Source organism: Metopolophium dirhodum, chromosome 5 (assembly GCF_019925205.1).
Source record: "Metopolophium dirhodum isolate CAU chromosome 5, ASM1992520v1, whole genome shotgun sequence".
In the NCBI taxonomy this organism is placed as follows: Eukaryota; Metazoa; Arthropoda; class Insecta; order Hemiptera; family Aphididae; genus Metopolophium; species Metopolophium dirhodum.
Genome location: NC_083564.1, coordinates 1,634,047 through 1,655,274, shown reverse-complemented (window position 1 = coordinate 1,655,274; position 21,228 = coordinate 1,634,047). Strand labels below are relative to the sequence as shown.

General features: G+C 28.0%; 4 protein-coding genes across 7 annotated transcripts in view; 2 read left to right on the top strand and 2 right to left on the bottom strand.

Moving 5' to 3' along the window:
• Positions 1-125: 125 nt before the first annotated feature.
• Positions 126-4,792, bottom strand: LOC132944243 (DNA repair protein XRCC1). Of its 3 annotated transcripts, none has more exons than XM_061013487.1 (10): positions 4,301-4,792; positions 4,149-4,230; positions 3,885-4,076; positions 3,250-3,805; positions 1,307-1,538; positions 1,098-1,217; positions 924-1,040; positions 589-837; positions 470-530; positions 126-406 (listed from the first exon to the last, which is right to left on the bottom strand). In XM_061013487.1, the coding sequence occupies exons 2-10, from the start codon at positions 4,197-4,199 to the stop codon at positions 335-337; spliced, it is 1,650 nt and encodes a 549-aa protein (XP_060869470.1). In that variant the 5' UTR covers positions 4,200-4,230; positions 4,301-4,792; the 3' UTR covers positions 126-334. The 3 variants fall into 3 exon arrangements, with proteins under 3 accessions (XP_060869470.1, XP_060869469.1, XP_060869468.1); XM_061013486.1 differs by having other exon boundaries at positions 4,149-4,226; XM_061013485.1 differs by having other exon boundaries at positions 4,149-4,792.
• Positions 4,793-6,532: 1,740 nt separating this feature from the next.
• On the top strand, positions 6,533-7,245 carry LOC132944247 (ubiquitin-related modifier 1). Its single transcript, XM_061013490.1, has 2 exons — positions 6,533-6,825; positions 6,895-7,245. The coding sequence occupies exon 2, from the start codon at positions 6,909-6,911 to the stop codon at positions 7,218-7,220; it is 312 nt and encodes a 103-aa protein (XP_060869473.1). The 5' UTR covers positions 6,533-6,825; positions 6,895-6,908; the 3' UTR covers positions 7,221-7,245.
• LOC132944245 (nuclear pore complex protein Nup50) lies at positions 7,237-11,142 on the bottom strand. Its single transcript, XM_061013488.1, has 3 exons — positions 10,788-11,142; positions 9,614-10,201; positions 7,237-8,422 (listed from the first exon to the last, which is right to left on the bottom strand). The coding sequence occupies exons 2-3, from the start codon at positions 10,179-10,181 to the stop codon at positions 7,404-7,406; spliced, it is 1,587 nt and encodes a 528-aa protein (XP_060869471.1). The 5' UTR covers positions 10,182-10,201; positions 10,788-11,142; the 3' UTR covers positions 7,237-7,403.
• A 1,877-nt stretch (positions 11,143-13,019) lies between these two features.
• LOC132944086 (intermembrane lipid transfer protein Vps13) overlaps positions 13,020-21,228 on the top strand; it is a 31,867-nt gene continuing 23,658 nt past the window's right edge. For both annotated transcript variants that reach the window (XM_061013252.1, XM_061013251.1), the window contains exons 1-8: positions 13,020-13,159; positions 13,228-13,386; positions 15,803-15,889; positions 15,971-16,171; positions 17,261-17,496; positions 20,376-20,514; positions 20,595-20,714; positions 20,793-20,919. In XM_061013252.1, the coding sequence (XP_060869235.1) occupies positions 13,287-13,386; positions 15,803-15,889; positions 15,971-16,171; positions 17,261-17,496; positions 20,376-20,514; positions 20,595-20,714; positions 20,793-20,919 (1,010 nt within the window). In that variant the 5' untranslated portion in view covers positions 13,020-13,159; positions 13,228-13,286. The remainder of the gene's footprint in view (positions 13,160-13,227; positions 13,387-15,802; positions 15,890-15,970; positions 16,172-17,260; positions 17,497-20,375; positions 20,515-20,594; positions 20,715-20,792; positions 20,920-21,228) is intronic.

Below are 21,228 nucleotides of genomic sequence, written 5' to 3'. Positions count from 1 at the left end.
GTTATTAATGTACGATGCATATCACAGTGCATGTGTACCTGAAATTACGAGTTAACAATTATTACATATTCACATCTTGCTCTAAGAATATTAGTTAAATAAATCCAGAGTACAATCAACAAAAATGATACAATAGTAAAATATAGTTTATTAATTGTTATTTTACAACACTTTTAAAAAATAAATATAATATACAACATTAGGTATGATTAGTAATAATTATTATGAATAACCATTGTCTATTTCCATACACAAGCACAAATTTTACAGAACACATTAAAGTACAGAGAATTAAATTATTACATAATATTCTTTTTTGCAATAGAAACAAGTTTTATTTTAACGGTAATATTTTTCTTGCATCATAACAATCCCAAATCCACTGTGGAGTAACAGAATTCTTAAACTGAAAAAATGTATATTTAAAATAATATTAAAATAAACTTCAAACATTAAATTAATGTCTTACTTGTAAATCATTTGCATCAGTTGAAACAATATAATCACATTTCTCCTTTTCACTGAATTTTCTATATAAAAAAAAATTAATAAATATACAAAAAAAAAAATACAATGTGTTAGTATTACCCCTCAAGTGCTAAAATGTAGCGATGACATTCTTGTTTTAGTGAAGGTTTTAAACTGGTAGATAGATAAAATGAACAATCATGAAATATATCATCTATAAATGGCAATGGTACAATGCTTTCATCAGCCAATATATCTTTAGGAATATCTAAATCTGAATCAATGTCAGTATCTAAATCATATAGTGATGTTGTTATTGTATTTTGCTGATTTTCAGAACTATTTGATTGTGATGTTGAGGGTACATGCCTTTTGTATAACAGAAAGTTAAATAGGTTAAGTTAAAATTCTCAAATTATGTTACATTTTTTTTTTGAAAATGTTTTAAGTAGTACTTTGCAGAAACAGTATTCCATTCATTATCACTATCATCAGTTTCAACTGAATCAGTTTGTGCACATATTTCATCTTCACTCTCAGGTTTATTTTGTTCCAGTTTATCCAAAGCGTACCTAAAATATAAGTTACTTTTAGTAGTATGGTAGAATATAATTTATTATTAACACTACCTTCTCCACGGATATCGACATCTATTTGAATGACATTTATCAATCCAATCACTTTTTACTATACGATAGGTTCCTTGTCTTTTACATTCATGATACTTTGGAGTATTTATAAAAGCACATCTATAAAATATATTAAAATGTATAAATATTAAGGAAAATAGTTATGAGTATGTAAGTGGTTTTTAAAAAATTTAATTTGTATTACTTACATTAGATGCGTGCATGACAGATCCCAATTATGTTTGTATTTAGCACCCATTTCCAAAGCTTTTGAACGTACATTACTGCGATATGGATTTTCATAACCACTCATTACAAATACAACATTGTTCAATAATTCGCTGAACGGTTTTGTTACTGGTAATGGGTTTTTCATTAACTTAATTTTTTTTCTGGAAGGTTGCAAGTGTGATGATGGACTTGATTCTTTCTTTTTAACCTCTTCAAAAAATAATATTTATGAAATATGCTTATTGTAGTAGATAGTTGTAAAAAACACCTCAGAAAAAATGATCATGCTAGTGGCAGAATTGTTTTATCTATAGTACATTATAATATAATATTTTATAAATATAATTGAAAAATTTAATACTCGTTTAAGTTTATAACCCTTAGATCATATAGGCACTATGGATGGATCCATGTCCCGATAACTTGAAGCAATAAATTGGTGAAAAGTTTCTGACTGAGATGCTTGACGTGCACATATGTGAAGAGAGCTGCACATGCATGAAGAGAAATGTTGCATATTTATCTATCTAAATATAAACATACAGCTAAAAATGTGACGGTTTGACTCATGCATGCGCACATCAAGCATCTCAGTCAGAGACTAGTCACTTATGCTTCAAATTGTTAACACGGGCAAGGTGAGCATGGCTCCATCCATAGTATATGATCTAGGGTAAACCCTTTCAATAAGTTGCATTTTATTGGTACCAACTATTGATAAAAATGTTGACATGACATTTTTTTTTATTTATTAAAAATATATTACAATCTGTTTACACATAAAACAATAAGTAACAATGATGATAGTGATTAAGGTGACATGAAACACATGAAGAGGAGACTGTCCAGTGACAGAACCTCAGAAAATTTGAGTTCGAGCATTGAAATTTATTTTATTATTTTGACATGACATATTGACTGGTTTGAGCAAAATAGTCAACCTAATTTGTATTGTTGGTTTCAACATAGTCATACATTTATTTATTATTTGTTTGTTTTAGATTAAATTTATTTTTTAATTTAGGCAAGTTATGTTTAATAAAAAATCTTGATTTATTAAATCATCCTAAACATTAAGCGATAAGAAAATCTCAACAAAAATAAAACATTAAGACAATAATGGGTTTTTAACCTGCAGGGTGAATTTTTTTTCACAATTTTTTCACCTTAAGTAATACAACCCAAAAATATTTTTCCTCAAATGCAGAATATTATTACTTATTAATAATTAAAAAATGTTTCAACACATTCTACATTCTATAACCTCACAATGATAAAATACGATATAATTTTAAATTCTGAGCGGAGCTAATGGTTTTACTATGGTTTTTTTTTTTTTATCCTGTATACAACATTTCTACCAGAAGAAGTGCTTTTATTTCAATATAACAATATAGTATCTTATCTTTTAGCAAAATAGTAATTATTTAATGCCACGGGAAAAACCACCGGCAAATTACGAAAAACCGCTAAAAGGGAATTTTATTTCTAACTTTGTAACCATAGAAACGAATAAAAAATAATAATTATTTAACTTAAAGGCTATAATAAATAATAACAATATAAAATATCCAGACTGAAAAACCGTCTCCGCTCAGAATCACATTTATAAGTAAATTAATTTTCAAAAATAAAATTTTTAAGTTGGCAAATTGTTGTGTGAAGCGAAGAACTTTTACACGTATAAGATAGGCAATTACAATGAGCCGAACACAATGACGTCACTTGTCTTTATTCAATTACTCACAACTTATTGAATAATGTGACTATGTGAGTAAAACGTAAAACCTATTCCATTATTCTTAGAACTGAACATTTTTTCAAATAAAAAAACTGTGTTTTCAGCTCCTTTAGAAAAACAAAATTTTTAATTTTTAACATGGGTTGTATTATATTATATTTAACTTAGATATTACTCTACCTGTATTTTTAACAGCTGCCATTGTAATCGTGTCATTCTTTTTAACATTTAAATCAATGTTTTTTGGTTTTACAGAATCTTTTGGAGATTTGGAGTTCATTTGATTCATTAAAGGTGTTTGAATATTAATATTTGTAGAATTAGTATTTTTATGTTTTCCCGTTTCCAAGTTTTTTTTATGTATAGCTAGTAGACGATTAACTGGTGATTCTGGCATCCTCACAACATCTTTATTTTCATTACGCTTGGAAAATAATCGACCAGCAGATGAAATATCATCAGACTCATCATCATTTCTTAATGTAAATGATCCTAACTGAATAGACTGAGATTGGATAGGCTCTTTTTGTGGTATATCTTTAGAATGAAATGTTACAAATGATAAACCATATTTGCTCTGCTTAATGTATGGTTGTGTACACACAATTTTTACTCTATCCCATGACTCCTTAGATGCCAAAGATAGGTGATTGGTGTCGAAGAAACGGACTTTATTTACATTTAATCCATTTTTACATTCATGCAATGTCATCAAAGAAGAAGTTACCAATAGTACCTACAATATAAAGGTTATACAATAAATTAAAAGTTAGGTACATTCATTGTACAATCAATATTGTTTATGTAATGTTTACTTGAAATTCGTCAGACGTAGATTTTCCTACAAATATTTCTACAAAAGCAGAATTATCATTTCCAACGTCAATAGAACTAATGACCGACGGTTTCAAAAATTGAAGAATGACTGTAGCTTGTTTTTCACCTGATTTACAACGCCACGTTTGATGTGAATCTGAGACGTTAAGTATGTTTTCAGCTTTGTGTGCCTATTTGTTAAAATTTGTCACACTCTTAAAATCATCAATAAAAATATTAATTTAGAATAAAAAAATATTTACATGGTCTTCACTGCTTATGCTTATAATACGGTCCACTGGAATCGGGCCCATGACATTTGTTTTTTTGAAAAATAGTCACTAACTGTAAAGTATAGTAATAAGTATAGTAATTAATAGATGAAGAAATACGGGTGAAATATTGAACAGTATACCTGGATAAAAATTATAAAACTTAGAAGTAAATAAACACGCATCAAGCATTCAAGCATATCCCGGTTCTAAAATCTGAAGTTTTAACTGGCAACTGGTAACTGCTACTTGTAGTATCATGAGTATAGTATTTGATAATATAATACAGGGGTTACCAAACACAATACTATAAGCAATACTCACTACTGTAAGCGGGAGCCGGAAAAAAAGTCCGATTTAATTTTTTTCGGAAAAAAGTCCGGTTTAATTAAAAAAAAAATAAAATTACTAAATGTATAATATATAATATAAATTTAATTTAAAACTATAAATAATTAAAATTTAAAACTAATATTTAATTCGTTTTCGAATGCAATGGCCAATATTAATTAAAAATTGTTCCACCGATATTTCGTCAAGGGCCACTCTAGAACATAAGTTTTTTAAACGTTCACCGGTACGTTTTTTTGGTGTTGGAATCCCTTCACCTAATTCTTGTAACGCTATTTTAGCTCTATCTACTCCTAACACTTCACGCATTTTAGAAATTAACTTCCATTCATATTTTATCTTATAATACAGATTAATTGTGCTATCTTTATTGCCTTTTAATGTACACGATTTTTCTATCATATATTCTAGTATATTTTTTCTATCTACCTTAACTTAATACCTTCTATTTCTGTAGATTGTATAACGACGTGAAATTTTAATTCTTTATAGTTTTAAATTATATTAGATCATACCAATAATCATATATATTATTAATTTTGAATTAATTAAATAAGTTTAAATATTTTTTATGAAACAATAAATCAAACCGGACTTTTTTTCCGTATAATAATTTTCTTGTCGGACTTTTTTTCCGGGATTCATTTATATTTTTAACATTTTGGTGGAATCAAAATTTGCCCGAGTTTGGGATCTAAACTGCATTTATGCCCATTAATGTTCTATGCTTACAGTGAAATGTTAAAAATGTTAAAAATATAAGTACAAATATTTCTAAAAACTTAAATTTTTTGTATTTTAAATTCAAAAACACGATTTCTGAAAAAATTTAGCATTTTGAAGTTTTTTGACCATAACTTTCAAAATAAGTTCGACCGGCTTTTTTTGAAAGTACCATCTAATTAAGCATGCAAAAACACACATTTTGAAAAGAAAAAATTCCAAAAAATCGCTTGGGAGCTAAACTGCATTCGTTCCATTCTAATAATTTGAAAATTAAAATTAAACGAAATCGTTTTAAGAGGATAACGATACAATCGCCTCCTCATCATCGTGACCTCATGGTTCCTCGGGGTAATGCTAAATGAATCTCAAAAATGTTATTAATTATTAATTAGATATGAGCAGATCTGGGCATATTATTAAGTGATCTATTTTTTATGAATTGGGCGTATTATTTTAATTCAGGCAGAATTTACACGTCAATTATATTAAGAACATTACATATTTTACAATATTATACTTTAATAGGCGACTTTGGGTAAAAACGACAATACGTTACACGGGTAATATATTATAATATGGTCTTCCGTCGATAAAATATCGATTTTGACACATTTATTATTTTTAGCTAAATAAATCATAGTTTCATATGAGGCCATGAGCTTTTTTGGGGAAGAGAGCGTAAAGAGAGGACGATATCGATATGGGGCTTTTTTTAAGGTTATGTCCAAAAGCTGTTAACAATATTTGTGAATTTCAAATATGTATTTTGATTGTTGTGCCTGAAAATGGAAATTGGAACAGTCAAATTACTCCAAACTTTGCGTACATAATTAATTGTAATTAGAATATAGAATAATATAGATCGTTAATTATTACTAATTAAAAACGTATCATTAATTTTCTAGTGATAAGTTCTTATGTCCTATCCTCGGATAAAAAGAACCGTTCTTTCTATCCATGGTCTTATCCATTCTTATATTATCTATGAACATGGTAAATTATTATAATTAAATTATACAAAAAAAGCACGAATTAAGATATTATACAGGATACGGAACGGAAAGGAAAGGTCTTATCAATATTTTTCTGAATCCGCCAGATTCTCGCGTTTCGGCTAGACCACTAGCGCTTTATAGGATTGTTGTGTTAGTTCATTATTCTCCCGGTTAATACAGAACAATATTAATATTTACTAGAAAAAGTAAAATAACCGATATAAAACTATATCTATATACCCTGAATCGGAATGTACAATTTACTTCCACCAGAGTGCGTTTTGTTATTTTGTTTCCCCAATATTGTTAACAGACCGTACCATGTTGTTATTCTGCATAGTCCATATTATCATGACAAATTAAATTGCCATGCATTATATTATCAATAAGTTAATGTATTAGGATTTATAATAATTTATTAATCCTACGTTTTTTTTTTAAATTAACAATTTCAATTCTAATTTATCTTATTTTACATTTTTCAACTACGTTTAAACTTGAATATAATTTATAAAAATAAATGCACATACATCGAAACGTCGTACTAGTGGTATTTTAATACAATAAATACAACGACTTGAACCCAGTACCAACAGGTAACAGAGTAGTATACATTGTATTAAATGTTCTAGGTGATTTGAATGTAGCTGACATTTTTCGTTTAGATTTTTAGATAATAATGGAAAAGGGACTGAACATAACCACTGAATTTACAAGTGGACTTCAAATTCTATTTAACAACGTAAAGAAACACAAAGTGGTATTGCCTGAAACGGAAAATCCTTGGACACTAGGATTGCTCCTGTTCTGGATTAAAGACAATATATTGGTCGACAAAGACAAATGTGATTTGTTTTTGAAGGGCAACACTGTGAGGCCAGGCATCATTGTAGCTGTTAATGACCAAGATTGGGAACTCTTGGGCGATTTAAAATATCATATTAAGAATAATGACAATATTACATTTATATCAACATTACATGGCGGTTAATAATTAAAACACCAAAGTTATTTTATTTATTGTTTATTTAATATGAATGAAACCTACTCAAATCAATATAACTTATCCCACAATAGTATGTATCTTTAATAATCTAAATAATAGTCTGGAAAAATATTAAATTATACAAATATGAAAATCAATTATTTTTAATCTGAAAACTTGATGTTGGGACTACTTTTTCAATTTGTTTAGTTCGTTTTCAAATGAATCGGTGATTTGTGAATCCTTAAATTTGAATAGAACCGTTTGCGGTTTGGTACTTTTTGTAGGATCAAGAACACATGTTAATTGAACATTTTTTGCATTGCGTTTAGTAAAATTAACAGATTCATTCAGTAACGTATTTGCCATAATAGTTCCCAAGGCACTATCATTCCTCATAATTAATTGTATTTTTTTATCATCCACTGATTTTAAATACAATTGACCAACCCCAAGCTCTTCATATTTACCATTTTTAAAACAAAATAGTTTACTTTTAGACTCAAAAACGGCATCATTCTCTTTAATAGGTGTAAAATTTACAACTGGCGGTTGATCCTCATCTTCATCTATTGGATTTTTAGGTTCCTGAGGAGGGGTCTTCAACTTTTCATAAGAAAATGTTAAGGTAGGCGATTTTGATCCAAAACTAAAGAATGGCTTGGAATTATTTTGTTCTGTAGAGTTAAATGAAAATGACGGTAGGGTACTTCCGAAATTAAATGGAGGCTTTGTGTTTAATGTCTTGCATACAATAGGTTTTTCTGAGGATGACGTTTTTTTATCTTTTGAACTAAATGGCAATGTTTTTTCATCATTAAATTTAAAGTCAGGAGATTTGCTAGTAAAGGAAGTTGACAATGACTGATTGTTAAATTTGAAATCTCCCAACTTGAATCCATTGGTCCCTGTCAGTGTATTCTTTGATTCTTCTGAAGAAAATGGTTGCAATTTTGTTTCAACATCTTTTTTTTCTGTATGTTCTGTGACCGTCTTATCAAGTTTCAAGATATTTGTACTTGATTCTTTGGCATTAGTGTCTTGGCTTTTATTACCAAAACTAAACAATTGTTCATTGTTAGAAATATTGCCAGTTGGATTTATAAAACTAGTTTCACTTCTCTGGACATTGACAGAATTATTTTTTACTTCATCAGAGTTCTTTGTACGTGTTATTTTACTTTCCATTACTGATATTTGAGGAGATCCTGAAACATTTTATTAATAAATTATAAATCATTCAAAATGAATGATAACTTTAAAACTGTATGAGATGATCCATAACTTCCCAAAACAATAGTATTAATTAAGAGGACGCCACACCCGCATGTGTCGTTTCTGTCTTACAAACGCGTAACATACCAAATTTACGCTCAGAAATTCAAGTTTTATGCCGTTAGTTTAAAAATTAGAGTGAATCGACATATTATAAAACTTGATGGTAAGAACATTATGTGTTTTGTTGGAAGTTTAATTTACAATAATTCAGTTTTTAAGTGAATTATAGCGGGTATAATAAATGTAAATTAAAAATGCTCATAACTCACTTAAAAACTGAATTATTGTAAAAAAACTTACAACAAAACACAGATAATGTTCTTACCATTAAGTTTCATGATAGGTTCACTTTAATTTTGAAGCTAACAGCATAAAACTTGAATTTCTGGGCGTAAATTTGGTATGTTACGCGTTTGTAAGACGAAAACAACACATACGGGTGTGGCGTCTTCTTAAGTTTTTACAATACAGACAACGATAAATAGTTAGAAAGTGTACATTTCTAGATATGGAACATATATATCATCGGTCCAGAATTTATTAGATATGTTTATATTTAAACTGTAATGTATATCATAACTTACTTATGAAAATTGTATTTTATTCCATATTAAGTATTATGTTAGATTGTTAGAATTATACTAATATCTATTAAAAAATTATTTTACTATTTTTACTAATATTCTCAGAAAAAAATAGTAACTATACTCCTTTTCAAATGAAAATATACCGGTCGGCGATCAATTTATGTCCGGCGGCGCGCATTCCCCACCAATTTCCTGTTGTTAACGTGATCACGTAGTTCTCGACGCACCAATCAAATCATTCAACATGCATGAAAGTGGTATATACTCTTTTAAAAAGGAGTCCAGAGAAGAGAAAAAATAGATCCCTACATTTTTGATACATGGTTAACATAATTGTAGTTGTTAACCTAACCTTAAATTAAAAATATAAATACAGTAAACTCTCGTTTGTCTAAACTCAAGGGAAACAGAAACGAATAAGAGTAATGTAATGTTAATATTACTTCAGAGGGATTTTAATTGAGTTTGGGATATTGACGTATGACATAATGAGAATCTACTGTATAACATAAATATGGATATAAATATGCAAACCTTTAGTAGAAGCCATTGAAGTATCAGGAGTATTTGACTTGCAACTAGTAATATCGACAAATTTGCTAATTTGTTTTTCATAGTCTTTCAATGTAGGAGTTAGCACACAATAAGGATTTTTCTGCACAGCATTTGTAATAAATTTAACAAATGCCTCGTTAAGTTTCATCACCTTAACAAGATTCACAATTGGCAGAGTTGAACTTTTGGAACTGTTACTTTTGTTACTTTCTGAAAATGTTAAGCTACTAGATGTGGTCAATGAATTAATCGTAGATGCAGATGGATGATTTCCACTCTCACTCGGTGTGTCATTTGATTTTGACAAAAAAGAAAACGCTTGTTTGGAATTTAGATTACTAGATAGATTGTTAAATCCCGAAAATCCAGAAAATATTGGTTTTAGTTCACCAGATTCATCTCTTTGTAATGTTCTTTTTGCTCTTTTCAGAACTCGGTTTTTCAATACAGATTCGTCTGCTACCTTAAATATTCCTGGGTCTACTTTTTCTTCTTCTTCATCCCAATTGTCTTTGGTTAGTTCGTTACCTGCTCTGCGCTTACTCATAATGATGAATGTTCGCTAACCTTTAAAACAAAAAGATCTGAATATTAGGGCATTGCACCCGAATGATTTATCCGGGTTTCGGGTTAAACACCAGAATAACTTTTGAGTGTTAATAACCGTTAATAAGGGTTAATATTGATTTATACAGGTGTTTAGTAATTCAGAAGAAACATAATATTTTATAGTTATATTTTTTTAGACAAATAATTAACTACAAAATCGAACTAACCACATAAAATATAATATACAAAATAATACATAGATTGTAAAATAAAAATTTATTCGTGTTTTGAGTAAACCTAAATGTTTTATTTGGTTACTTAATTAAAAATGAATGTTAATTTGGGTGTTTTGAAAATAGAATCATTTGGTTTATATGGGTTTTGGGTGCTTGAATTTTTAAGGGTTTTTAAATGTGTAACGGGTTCTGGTTAATTCAAGACTAAAATAGTATATCTATGACTCAATAATAAACCATACATATATTAAGTTTCTACTTTCTAACGAAATATTGTAATATTAGATTTTTTGGTTGATCTCTAAATAAAAAATTTAAAGTACAGTATGGGAATAAATTAAATAAATAGACTAATTTCTGAAGCTCACCTTTTTGCTTTTGACAAATTGGAAGAGTCCCGGAGTCACTAGATAACTCTAGTTATTATAACTCAGTTTACACAAATCTTATTTACACTTGACAGTAAGAATAAACTTCGGAATTTATACGATACCTATACGCGTATATTAACTACACTTTACGTCTTATTCTCTTAACGCTGAATAATAACCGTCGATTTGTTAATGTGAAAAATAAGACGCAAGTACGCAACTAGTAACTGATAAATATTAAATGGTAATTTCGATAACCACGAAACTCAGCCCTCAAACACGAGAAATACTCATAGCATCTCCACTGACTCTCCAATCACAAGTCGTCACTCGTCAAAGAATAAATAAAATAAGCTGATAAGAAAATACACAAGCCCGCCGATCCGGGTTCGGAATGGCGGATTATCGATTAAGGCTTTGGCCTGTGGCGCTGTCTAGCTCATTTAAAATATATTTATTGGTGAATGGCCATTGGCCAGCAGGCTAGCCACCTGCCGTGGAACAGTCATAGATAATATGGGGTAGGTTCTAAGGGAACAGTGTGGTCCACGGACTAATAATCATATATCCATTATATATAATGGACTGGAAACGACAAGGTCGGCGGACGGCCACGAAAAAGTGTCACTTAGCTGATAAGAATACCGTTCTTGAAGTTTTCAGCGCTACCGGTGGTTTAATTTGGCTTCACAATTTGTACGAAGTCCGTGTTTATACAGAGGGCGCTGTAAGCTCTAGGAACCACAGTAGTTTTCAAAAGCGACGTGAAAAACAAAAGAAAAATTAAGGAAAAACGGGAATTTTTACGCAAAATCTGTTTTCGAGAAAATCGATTTTGGTTTTTAGTGTAACTCTAACCGTATATACATCAAATTTTCACTGGTTGTTGATATCACCATTTTATATACACGATAACATTTTCAAAAAATATTGATTTGTTTTGGACTGTTTTCAGTTTCCAATTTTTAAATTATTTTTTCTATGATGTCAACAAAATTGTATTTATTTGGTAAAAAAGATTGAAAATTTAATACAAGGTTTCTTAATATATTGTTACAATGATATTTGAAAAATATTAAAAATCCAGTCACAATTTTTTTTATTAGCATTTAAAGTTCAAATGTTGATAAAACACGTAAAAAACGTGAAAATGTGCAAATTTACTAGTAATCTACTGTATAGCAGAGCAACACCCACTTGCACACCTTATTTTTTTTGCTTTGCTTCCCCCCCCCCCCCCTCACTTTTTTCATTCCAAAATCATAGCTACACCACTGATAACAATATAATTATAAAATGAAAATATCCACATTCCACAGTTCCACACTGACAAACCGTCACCGCTCATAATCGTTTTCCGTATACAATGATATATTGATATTATAATATCATTGAATTAAAATTTAATACCATCCATTATACAGTGACTCACCTGTAACCTACTGTACAGAGCAGAGCGATGGACTTTCTCACCTTTTTTTTGCGTTTTTCCCGGAGTTTTTGTAAACTACTAGGAATATTTAAATTCGACCACCCGAATGCACTAACTAGATTTACTTTCCCACCTGAAAAGATACTGACGTTGAAAATCAAAAGCTTAGGTTGTAACTTTTAATAGTGTATTAAGGCCGATTTAATAGAGTATAGAATAGTATCGGCGTATCGCTATACTTATTTTAAGGCATCTTGCTTAGTAATGTATACGGAAACATTCAAACATAAATAATAATTAATGTTAATTTAGTAATTAATTTCCGTGAAGAAGTAACTGACTACTACTGCTATAAAAAAATATTATTGTTATCACCGGCATACAATAAACATGTTGAATTAATATTTATATTTCAATCATCATCAATGTCTGTGGTACGAATTAGTAATTACGAATTAAGTTTAAATAATTGTAATTTAACTTTTTAAGTAATAAAGTAATAATAAGTATTTAATATATTAATAACAAATATTGTGGTCTTTGCCCTTTGGTGATGACGATAGTCGATAATAAATAATAATATAGGTAATAAATGTTTAAGTGTTTACAGCATTTCACATCATATTATTTAAATTCAATACTCAAAGCCCGAAATTCTCAATCTCAAAGTAAGGTTGGCAATGTTGCCATAAAATAATGTTACTCACTTACTGATAAAAGCTTGTTTTTTTATCAACCGTTATCTATTATTTTATTAATTTTTATTATTTAATTCGTAGATTTGTAGAACTAAAATTCTATGATTATGTCATCAAACTTTCATTAATTGTGTATTATAGATTTAGTAATATAGTATATATCCATTTAATATACATGTACTTTTATTCTATTCTATACTATACTACTGCAAGTAAGACAATTTTAACTCATTTATATTGTATGTACAGTTAATTGTATTATATTATATTTATATGGAAGTTTAAATATTGTTTCTTAATTATTTAGCAATGATGTCTTGTACTATATTTGATTTTAATCAATAATCTCAAAATTCATATGAAATCATGGTGTTTGAATCTTTGGTGGCTGATGTGCTCAACAGGTTTATTGGTGAATATGTCGAGAATTTAGATAGTTCTCAGCTGAATATTGGAATATGGGGTGGTGAGTAAAAATGTGTACACTTCTTAAATAAATTGATAGAAGTAGCAAAAATAAACATTACTTCCAGCTTAAAACGCAATTAACTATTTTACTATATCAAAAATATTCAATAACATTTTCGAGTAGGTACTTAAATTTTTTTTTTGTTCAACGCTTAAAATATTCTTTCTTTTCGACCCCTGCTATATTGTTTTGTCTGTTTTAATTTGATGTAACATATTTTTTATTTAGCTGTCTTCACAAGTTAAAAAGTAAAATTAAAGAAATGCTTTTTATTTAAGTTTTTAATATAATGTCGTAATTTTTTGTTTTATTTTGGTTAAAGTGCTATTATTAATGTTTCACTCATACTTTTATCTTAAAATTCATCTATATAAGATTGATTTGTTCTATTATTTTTCAAATCATATTATTATTATTACAGTTCTAAAACATATTATATAAAAAATAATCTACCTATTGATTTTTATTAGGTATTTTATTATTATTATATACCAAGAATTCAACACTTAACAATTTCTATGAATGAAGAATATTTTTCTTTTCTTGTAAATTGATATTTTCATATAATAATAATTTTATCATTTATGATAATGATTTTGAAAGTTTAACACTTCACTACGGGATGACGCCAAATGGCATAATTTATATAGTTTGAATATACTGAAAATTCCAATTGATGTCTTGTACCTTGTTAAAAAATACACTACAATTTAGTCGGAGTTACGATTAAACTTTTTGTATTTCATCAGTGTTTTCTATAAACATTATTTCATAAACAAGTGCAAGCCTTACACTGATATTTTAATTTTTCAATTTTTAGCATACATTTTTTAAAACCCATTTTTTTCAGCATCACGACAAAGTATACACAGTGAACGTGTTAAGGTGGCTTAATACATTTTTGTATTGTGTATACAATTACCTACTAATAAACAAATAAAAATGATTGATTACAATATTTCTTGATTGCCATTAAATAATTTAATTAATTTTGATATTTTTAAGATCTCAACTTCTGAATATAGTATATATTTTACATAATATAATCTATCGACTATTGAACCTAAACTTTAATCAAGTGCATCTTTCGTATAAAGTTAGGTGACTTAGCTAGGAGACTAGCTGATTAATTTTTTTTTCACTTTAAATTTTTACAATTTGTATATTTTGACTATTAAAAATAATATTTTTTTAACAAATCAATAATTGTATTAATTAAACTCAATTATTCAAATATCACTGATATAATAATGGATAACTTTATACCCCATTACGTGTACAAAATAATATTATACTTTTATGCATATGCTTCGGAGTTACCTATGATAATTGTTTATTATGTGTTTATCAAAAATGTATTATGTTTTATTTTACTTATTGACTTGTTGATAATTTGTTTTGATTAATATAAGTTAGTAATACATTTTATTTAAACAAAACACTGAAGACTTAAATAAATTAAATTTAAAATAAAAGAATGTTATTGTTTTTATCATATTTATTTATTAAACATTTCAGTCACACCTATATCATTATATTATTCTAAATTATTATTGTTGTATATTGTAGTAAATAATAATAATAATTATAATAATTGAAATACACCGATAGTTTTAAAAATATGTAGATTGTGTTGAAGTTCAACTAAGTTAAACAGTATCAATAAAAACTAATTAGTGTTGTTAAATTTTATTTGCTTCTTAAATAATTATCTTATCTTTATAAGAACTATTTTTATAGTTAATTATTTGTTCCTAGTTTTTATTATTAAATACAATAGAAGTCTGTTTGATTTATACACATTGATTTCCAAATTAACGAGGCAGTACAGAACAGAGCAGGATTTTATCTTACTGGTTTTGTAAAAACTCAATTATCCTTTTAATCTGTCTTTATTTTAAATTCATAATTTTAATCTAAGAGTGCCAAAAGTGGTTATTTATAAGGGTCTATTTTTAATGTATAATATCTTATTACTGAGAAAAAATTATGATATTTTAGTATTTTACTTAAATTAGTGAAATTAGTAGCATTAATTACTGTGATTGAGTTCAAAACTAATTAATAGATTATGTTTAAATATTAAATGCACACAACTATCTGAAAAACTGCAATGTTTTAATTAAGTATTATAAATAAATTTAAAAAATATATTCTATTCAGGATAAGAGTATATCGGACAGCCGAAAAAATTATTTGTGTTGCATATACCCACTGTACTATAGGTGTACATCAACTTGTGATAGACAATGATTGCCGATATTTAACGTCCAATGAAAAAGTGTCTAGTAGTTACCTAGGGATTCCCACGGGTTTTGTGTTTCGGTCTGCATCCGCCGACCCATTATATTCTTAACCTGAACAATATGGTATATTATAAAATGTAATAAATAATAATAATTGTTTGTTATAGGAGATGTTGTTTTAAGAGATCTTAAACTAAAGGAAACATGTTTAGATAGTTTAGACCTACCAGTCAGAACTATTTATGGACATCTTGGTAAACTGAAAATACTATAATTCTATTAAATTCTATTGTATTAAGTACTTATGAAGATCGGTGTTATTATTTGTTACATAGGCAAGTTGGTGTTAAAAATACCATGGAAAAATCTATATAGCGGTTCAGTAGAAGCATCCATTGATAGTCTTTTCTTACTTGTGGTTCCAACCCAAGATGTTACATATGATGTGGAAAAAGAAGAGAAAAACAAACAAACAGCAAAACAAAATGAAATTTCAAGAATAGAGAATATTAAATTGTTGGATCAACAAAAAAATAGTATGTTCAATAATCACAGTATATATAAACTAAAAAATAAAATAGATATGTATAAATACTATTAAATGATAGTTGGTGAAAACATTTTTTTAATAATTACAAAGCTGTTAATTTGTTTCGACATTAAATGTTTCATAACATTTATATATTTTATTCCCCCATGAAATTTCCACCAAATATTAAAATAAGAATTTTCGATGCATAATTCATTATATCTATAATTTTTAAAATACTTTGAATCTTTTTGAAATGTTTACAGACAATTGAAATTTTTGACTTAAACTTTTTTTTTTATTCATTTATGATACATTTTTGTTTGTAGGTTATAGTAAATATAATTTATAAATTAAAAAAAGCGGGTGAGTGGATGTCGCTCTGCTGTACAGTAGGTTACAAGTGGGTCAATGTATAATGAATTGTATTAAACTTGAATTCAATGATATCATACCAAGAAAAACGATTCTTAGCGGAGACGGTTTATCAGTCTGGATTTTTTATATTTTTATTATTTATTATAGCCTTTAAGTTGAATTAATATTATAATTTTTTATTCGTTGGTATGGTGATAAACAAAGCATTAGAAATTAAAATCCCATTTTAAGCGGTTTTTCATAATTTTTCAGTAATTTTTCCCGTAGCATTAATTAATTATTGAGAAAATCGAAAAATGACCTTTCTAAAGTACCATCTTGATCCAATTTGCTAAAAGATAAGGCACTATATGTTGAAATCGAAGCACTCCTTCCGGTAGAAAATTTGTATATAGGATAAAAAAAAAAAATAAACGCCATTGTAAAACCACTCTGCCTTCCTCGCTCCGCTCAGAATCTAAAATATCGAGATTACATGGCCACAATTTTTTTTTTTATAAATTAAATTTTTGACGAAATTCTATAATATTCCCTCACTTAGTGCAACACTTAGTATAAATCATTCATTTAAATTCATCGAGTTTCACTATGTGCTACATGCATTACTAAATTTAATAGTTTATAACGTTTATTAATATCTTATTATATAGTTTTAAAATGTGTTTTACATTGGACATTGATTATTAATATTTAATATCATTGTAAAATTATTTTTTAGAAATGGATCAAGATAATGTAAAAGATTCTTTTGTTGAAAAGTTGGCTACTCAGATTATCAGAAATGTGCAAGTCAATATTAAAACAATCCATATTAGATATGAAGACCGAGTAACATTTCCGAATAATCCATTTTCTTTTGGCTGTACACTTTATGATATAACTTCACATTCAACTGATTCAAATTGGAATAGATTTATTGATAAAGGCCAAGATCCACTAGCAATGATCTTTAAGGTAGATACATTTTAAGAAGCATAGTTGATATAAGTTATAATAATATGTATTTCGACATTTTGTTACTGTTATTATTTATACTGTAAACGTTTAAATGTAGATCACCAATCACTGGTAGATCACACGTTAGACCAGTGCCTGTATTATAAATTTGTAATTATGTTGAATTCTTTTATGATGCATAAATGTATTACATTTGGGCTTCCACCAGTGGCGCAATTATGATTATAAAAAAACTATACCATTCCTTAGTGGCTGTTATCAAATAATTATAATAAAACCAATTAAGCATTAAATACCTTTGTTAGGTTTTGACTGCCTAACTGCAAACAACATTGACACTGTGTTTAGAAAGTAGATTTGTAATTTCTAAAGAAATTTAAATATTTTAAATACAGTAGAACCTCGATTATCTGAACCTCCGTTATACGAACCCTCTATTATCCGAACTATAATTAGCGTATTCAAACGTTCTGTTATCCGAACATGGAAACTCATATCCGGCCAGTCGGTTTATCGAATTTATCATAACTATCGTTTTTGGTTTATTATTAGTACAGATTATGTATGTATTTTACGGGCGTCAATCATTAGTAGATAACCAAAACGCAATAGACTTATCTAAACGATGTCCTCGTGTTTTACTTGGCAGTTTAGTTCGGCTCTCTACCGCACACACATTGTTATACATTGTACGTACAAATATATTACGATTGTGAAATGTATCTAAAATGTCTAGTAAACGTCATGTTCTTACGATGGATTAAAAAATAGAAATTCTTGCTAAACCGGACAAAGGTGAGACTAGCGTCTTTATAATATAGGTAAAGCAACAGTTACAGATATTAAAAACAACCGTCATGCAATAATGGATTTTGCGTCAAAGATGGATAGTGGTGATGGAATAAATAGAAGGAAAGTTATGAAAGTCGCAAAATATCAAGATCTTGACAAAGCAATGGAAATATGGTTTATATAAAAACGGAGCTTAAATGAACCAATTTCTGGATCACTCATATGTGAAAAAGCTCTCTGGATGAATACAAAACTTAAGGGCCCTGAAGATTTTAAGGCCAGCAGCGGCTGGCTTCATAAATTTAAATCTCAACATGGAATACGTGAGTTAAAATTCAAGGTGAATCATTATTAGCTGATTCAAGTAACGCTGAAAATTTTAAACAAATATTCCAATTATTTGTGGAAAAAGAAGGATATTCTCAAGATTCAGTTTACAATGCCGATGAAAATGGCTTAAACTGGAAAGCACTACCAAAAAAATCACTTGCTCCTTGCTAAGAACATGCAGCGCGTGGTTTTAAGGTATCCAAAGAAAGAGTAACAATTATGACATGCGCTAATGCTGCTAGGACCCATAAATTGCCATTACTACTCATAGGAAAATCAAAGAAACCACCGTGTTTCAAGAACATCAAAAACTTACCGGTAACATATACAGCTCAAAAAAATGCTTGGATGGACTCAAATTATTTCTTAATTGGTTTGAAAATTATTTCATAAAAAATGTAAAAAAATGGCATCAAGATCATCACAAGACAGGTAAAGTGTTACTCCTACTAGACAATGCACCCACTCACCCATCCGCCGAAGTATTAAATTTAATTGATCCAGATTATAAAGTCATGTTTTTTCCACCAAACGTAATGTCTTTGATTCAACCCATGGATCAGGGAGTAATCGAAAAGTTCAAAAGAATGTACCGAAAACAAATGTTGAGGAGACTTTTATTAAATGAAGGCACTGAAGAGAGTGTTGTTGCATTTTCAAAATTATTGAATTTGAAACACTGCTGTTACATGGTAGCCAGATGCCTGGGATAATTTGACTGAGGAAAATTTACGAAATGCTTGGAAGAAGTTGTGGGTTGCTTCTATGGAGTTAGAAGCCGAAGAAGAAACTGATCTAAATAATCTTGATGATTTTATTGATTTATTTAATGAAATTCCAGGATTTAATGACTGTAATTATGATGATGTTGTTGATTGGTTAGCAACTGATGTAAATGATCTAGGATATCAAATATTAGATAGCGATGAAATCATTTATTCTTTGGAAAATGAAGAAAGTGACGACAGCAGTAGTGATGAAAGTATGAGTACACCAAAAGAACCAACATCTGCTGAAGCATTTGCTGCATTTGAAACTGGTCTTGAGTGGTTTGAAAAACAGGCCGAATGTTGTCCAACACAATTACTTCTCCTTAAACGTTTGCGAGACTTGGCTGCACAAAAGCGTGTTGCAGCTCATCATCAAATTAAAATTGATATTTTTGTCAAAAAAATATAATACATATGTAAATAAAATAAATGTTATGTATTTCTTATAATGTATGATAATGTTTCTGATAATGTAATGTATGTATGTAATTCTAATAAAATATTAATAACAATAATAAATATTTAATCATACAAATAATAAATAATTAATACATATGTAATTCTAAATTTTTTTTTTAAATTTCCAATATCCGAACTAGATGCGGTCCCAATTAGTTTGGAAGTTTGAGGTTCTGCTGTAATACAAATTTAACAAAATACATTACTAAATTTATCCTCTTTTTTTTAATATATTTGTATTGCTAAAAGTATGACAAACTCCCATTTGTTGTCTTTGTCTTACAAGTGTTTAACATAGCAAATGTTCATATTTAGTATAATAATTTTTATATTAGAGTTAATTGACCTATCATCATATTTAAAAACTCAATATTAAAATATTTTAAATCTATTATTCATCTCAAATAATTTACTTAAAAGTGAGTTGTAATTTTGTAAAATCCAAAAAAAAAAATGTAATTATTTTTATAATTAGATATTAAAAAGTCTTAGGCTTGTATTTTTTTTTAAATGTTATTTTCTTAGATTATCTCTATGGAAGGATATGCTGTTTATTGGAATTCTAAAGGTAATTTATTTACTGAACAACCAAGAGAAACATACAATGATTCTTTCATAAATGGAATACCAAAGAAAGATGTTCTACCTGATGGTTATGAATATTGTAAGTTATTATATAAATATTTGTTTATATTTTCATTGTTTGTTTAATTATTTATGAAAAATATTACTTTTTTATTTTAGTGTTGGGTCCAATTAACGCTAAAGCTAAAATGAAAATGAATCCGAAACCAGAATTAGATGGTAGTGATTATACAATACCAAAATATTCTATTTATATTGACATGGAAAGCTTAAACATAAGTAAATACAATATTTTTAGATAAACTAGATTTTTATTTTAAACAAAATTTATTTACATAGTATAATTTTATGGTTTAGGAATTAGTAAAACTCAATATCAACATTTAATTATGGCTGCAGAATCTTTAGATCGTTTAACTAAAGCAATGCCTTATAGAAAATACCGACCATTAGTTAAAGAATATAAAGGAAACTATAAAGAATGGTAATATTGTTTAAACAAATTATTATTCATATTTATTACTTAGTGAGCAAAATTTTAAAAATAATTTCCCCGAAAGGTAACTCACAAAATGTATGTATGTGTGTTGTATATACCAATACGCTGGATGATTATTTTTTAATAAAGAAAATTTTTTTTTGTGTTGTGTGCTTCTTTAATATAATAGTATGACAAATATTACTAAACTTATTTATTTTAAACTTTAAATTTTGGTATAAGTGAAAATTATTGTTTTTGTTAGGATATAGGTTTTATAATATATTTTAATATTATTGTTTTATTCAGTTAAGT

Bases quoted from the DNA above. Each gene is read 5' to 3' on its own strand.
- LOC132944243 (XM_061013485.1), bottom strand. From the start codon at position 4,199: ATGGGCCCGATTCCAGTGGACCGTATTATAAGCATAAGCAGTGAAGAC. The intron at 4,077-4,148 runs GTAAATATTTTT...TTTAACAAATAG, and splicing joins GCATAAGCAGTGAAGACCAT to GCACACAAAGCTGAAAACAT. The intron at 1,218-1,306 runs GTAAGTAATACA...TATATTTTATAG, and splicing joins CTGTCATGCACGCATCTAAT to ATGTGCTTTTATAAATACTC.
- LOC132944245 (XM_061013488.1), bottom strand. From the start codon at position 10,181: ATGAGTAAGCGCAGAGCAGGTAACGAACTAACCAAAGACAATTGGGAT. The intron at 8,423-9,613 runs GTTTGCATATTT...AAAATGTTTCAG, and splicing joins TTCAATGGCTTCTACTAAAG to GATCTCCTCAAATATCAGTA.
- LOC132944247 (XM_061013490.1), top strand. From the start codon at position 6,909: ATGGAAAAGGGACTGAACATAACCACTGAATTTACAAGTGGACTTCAA.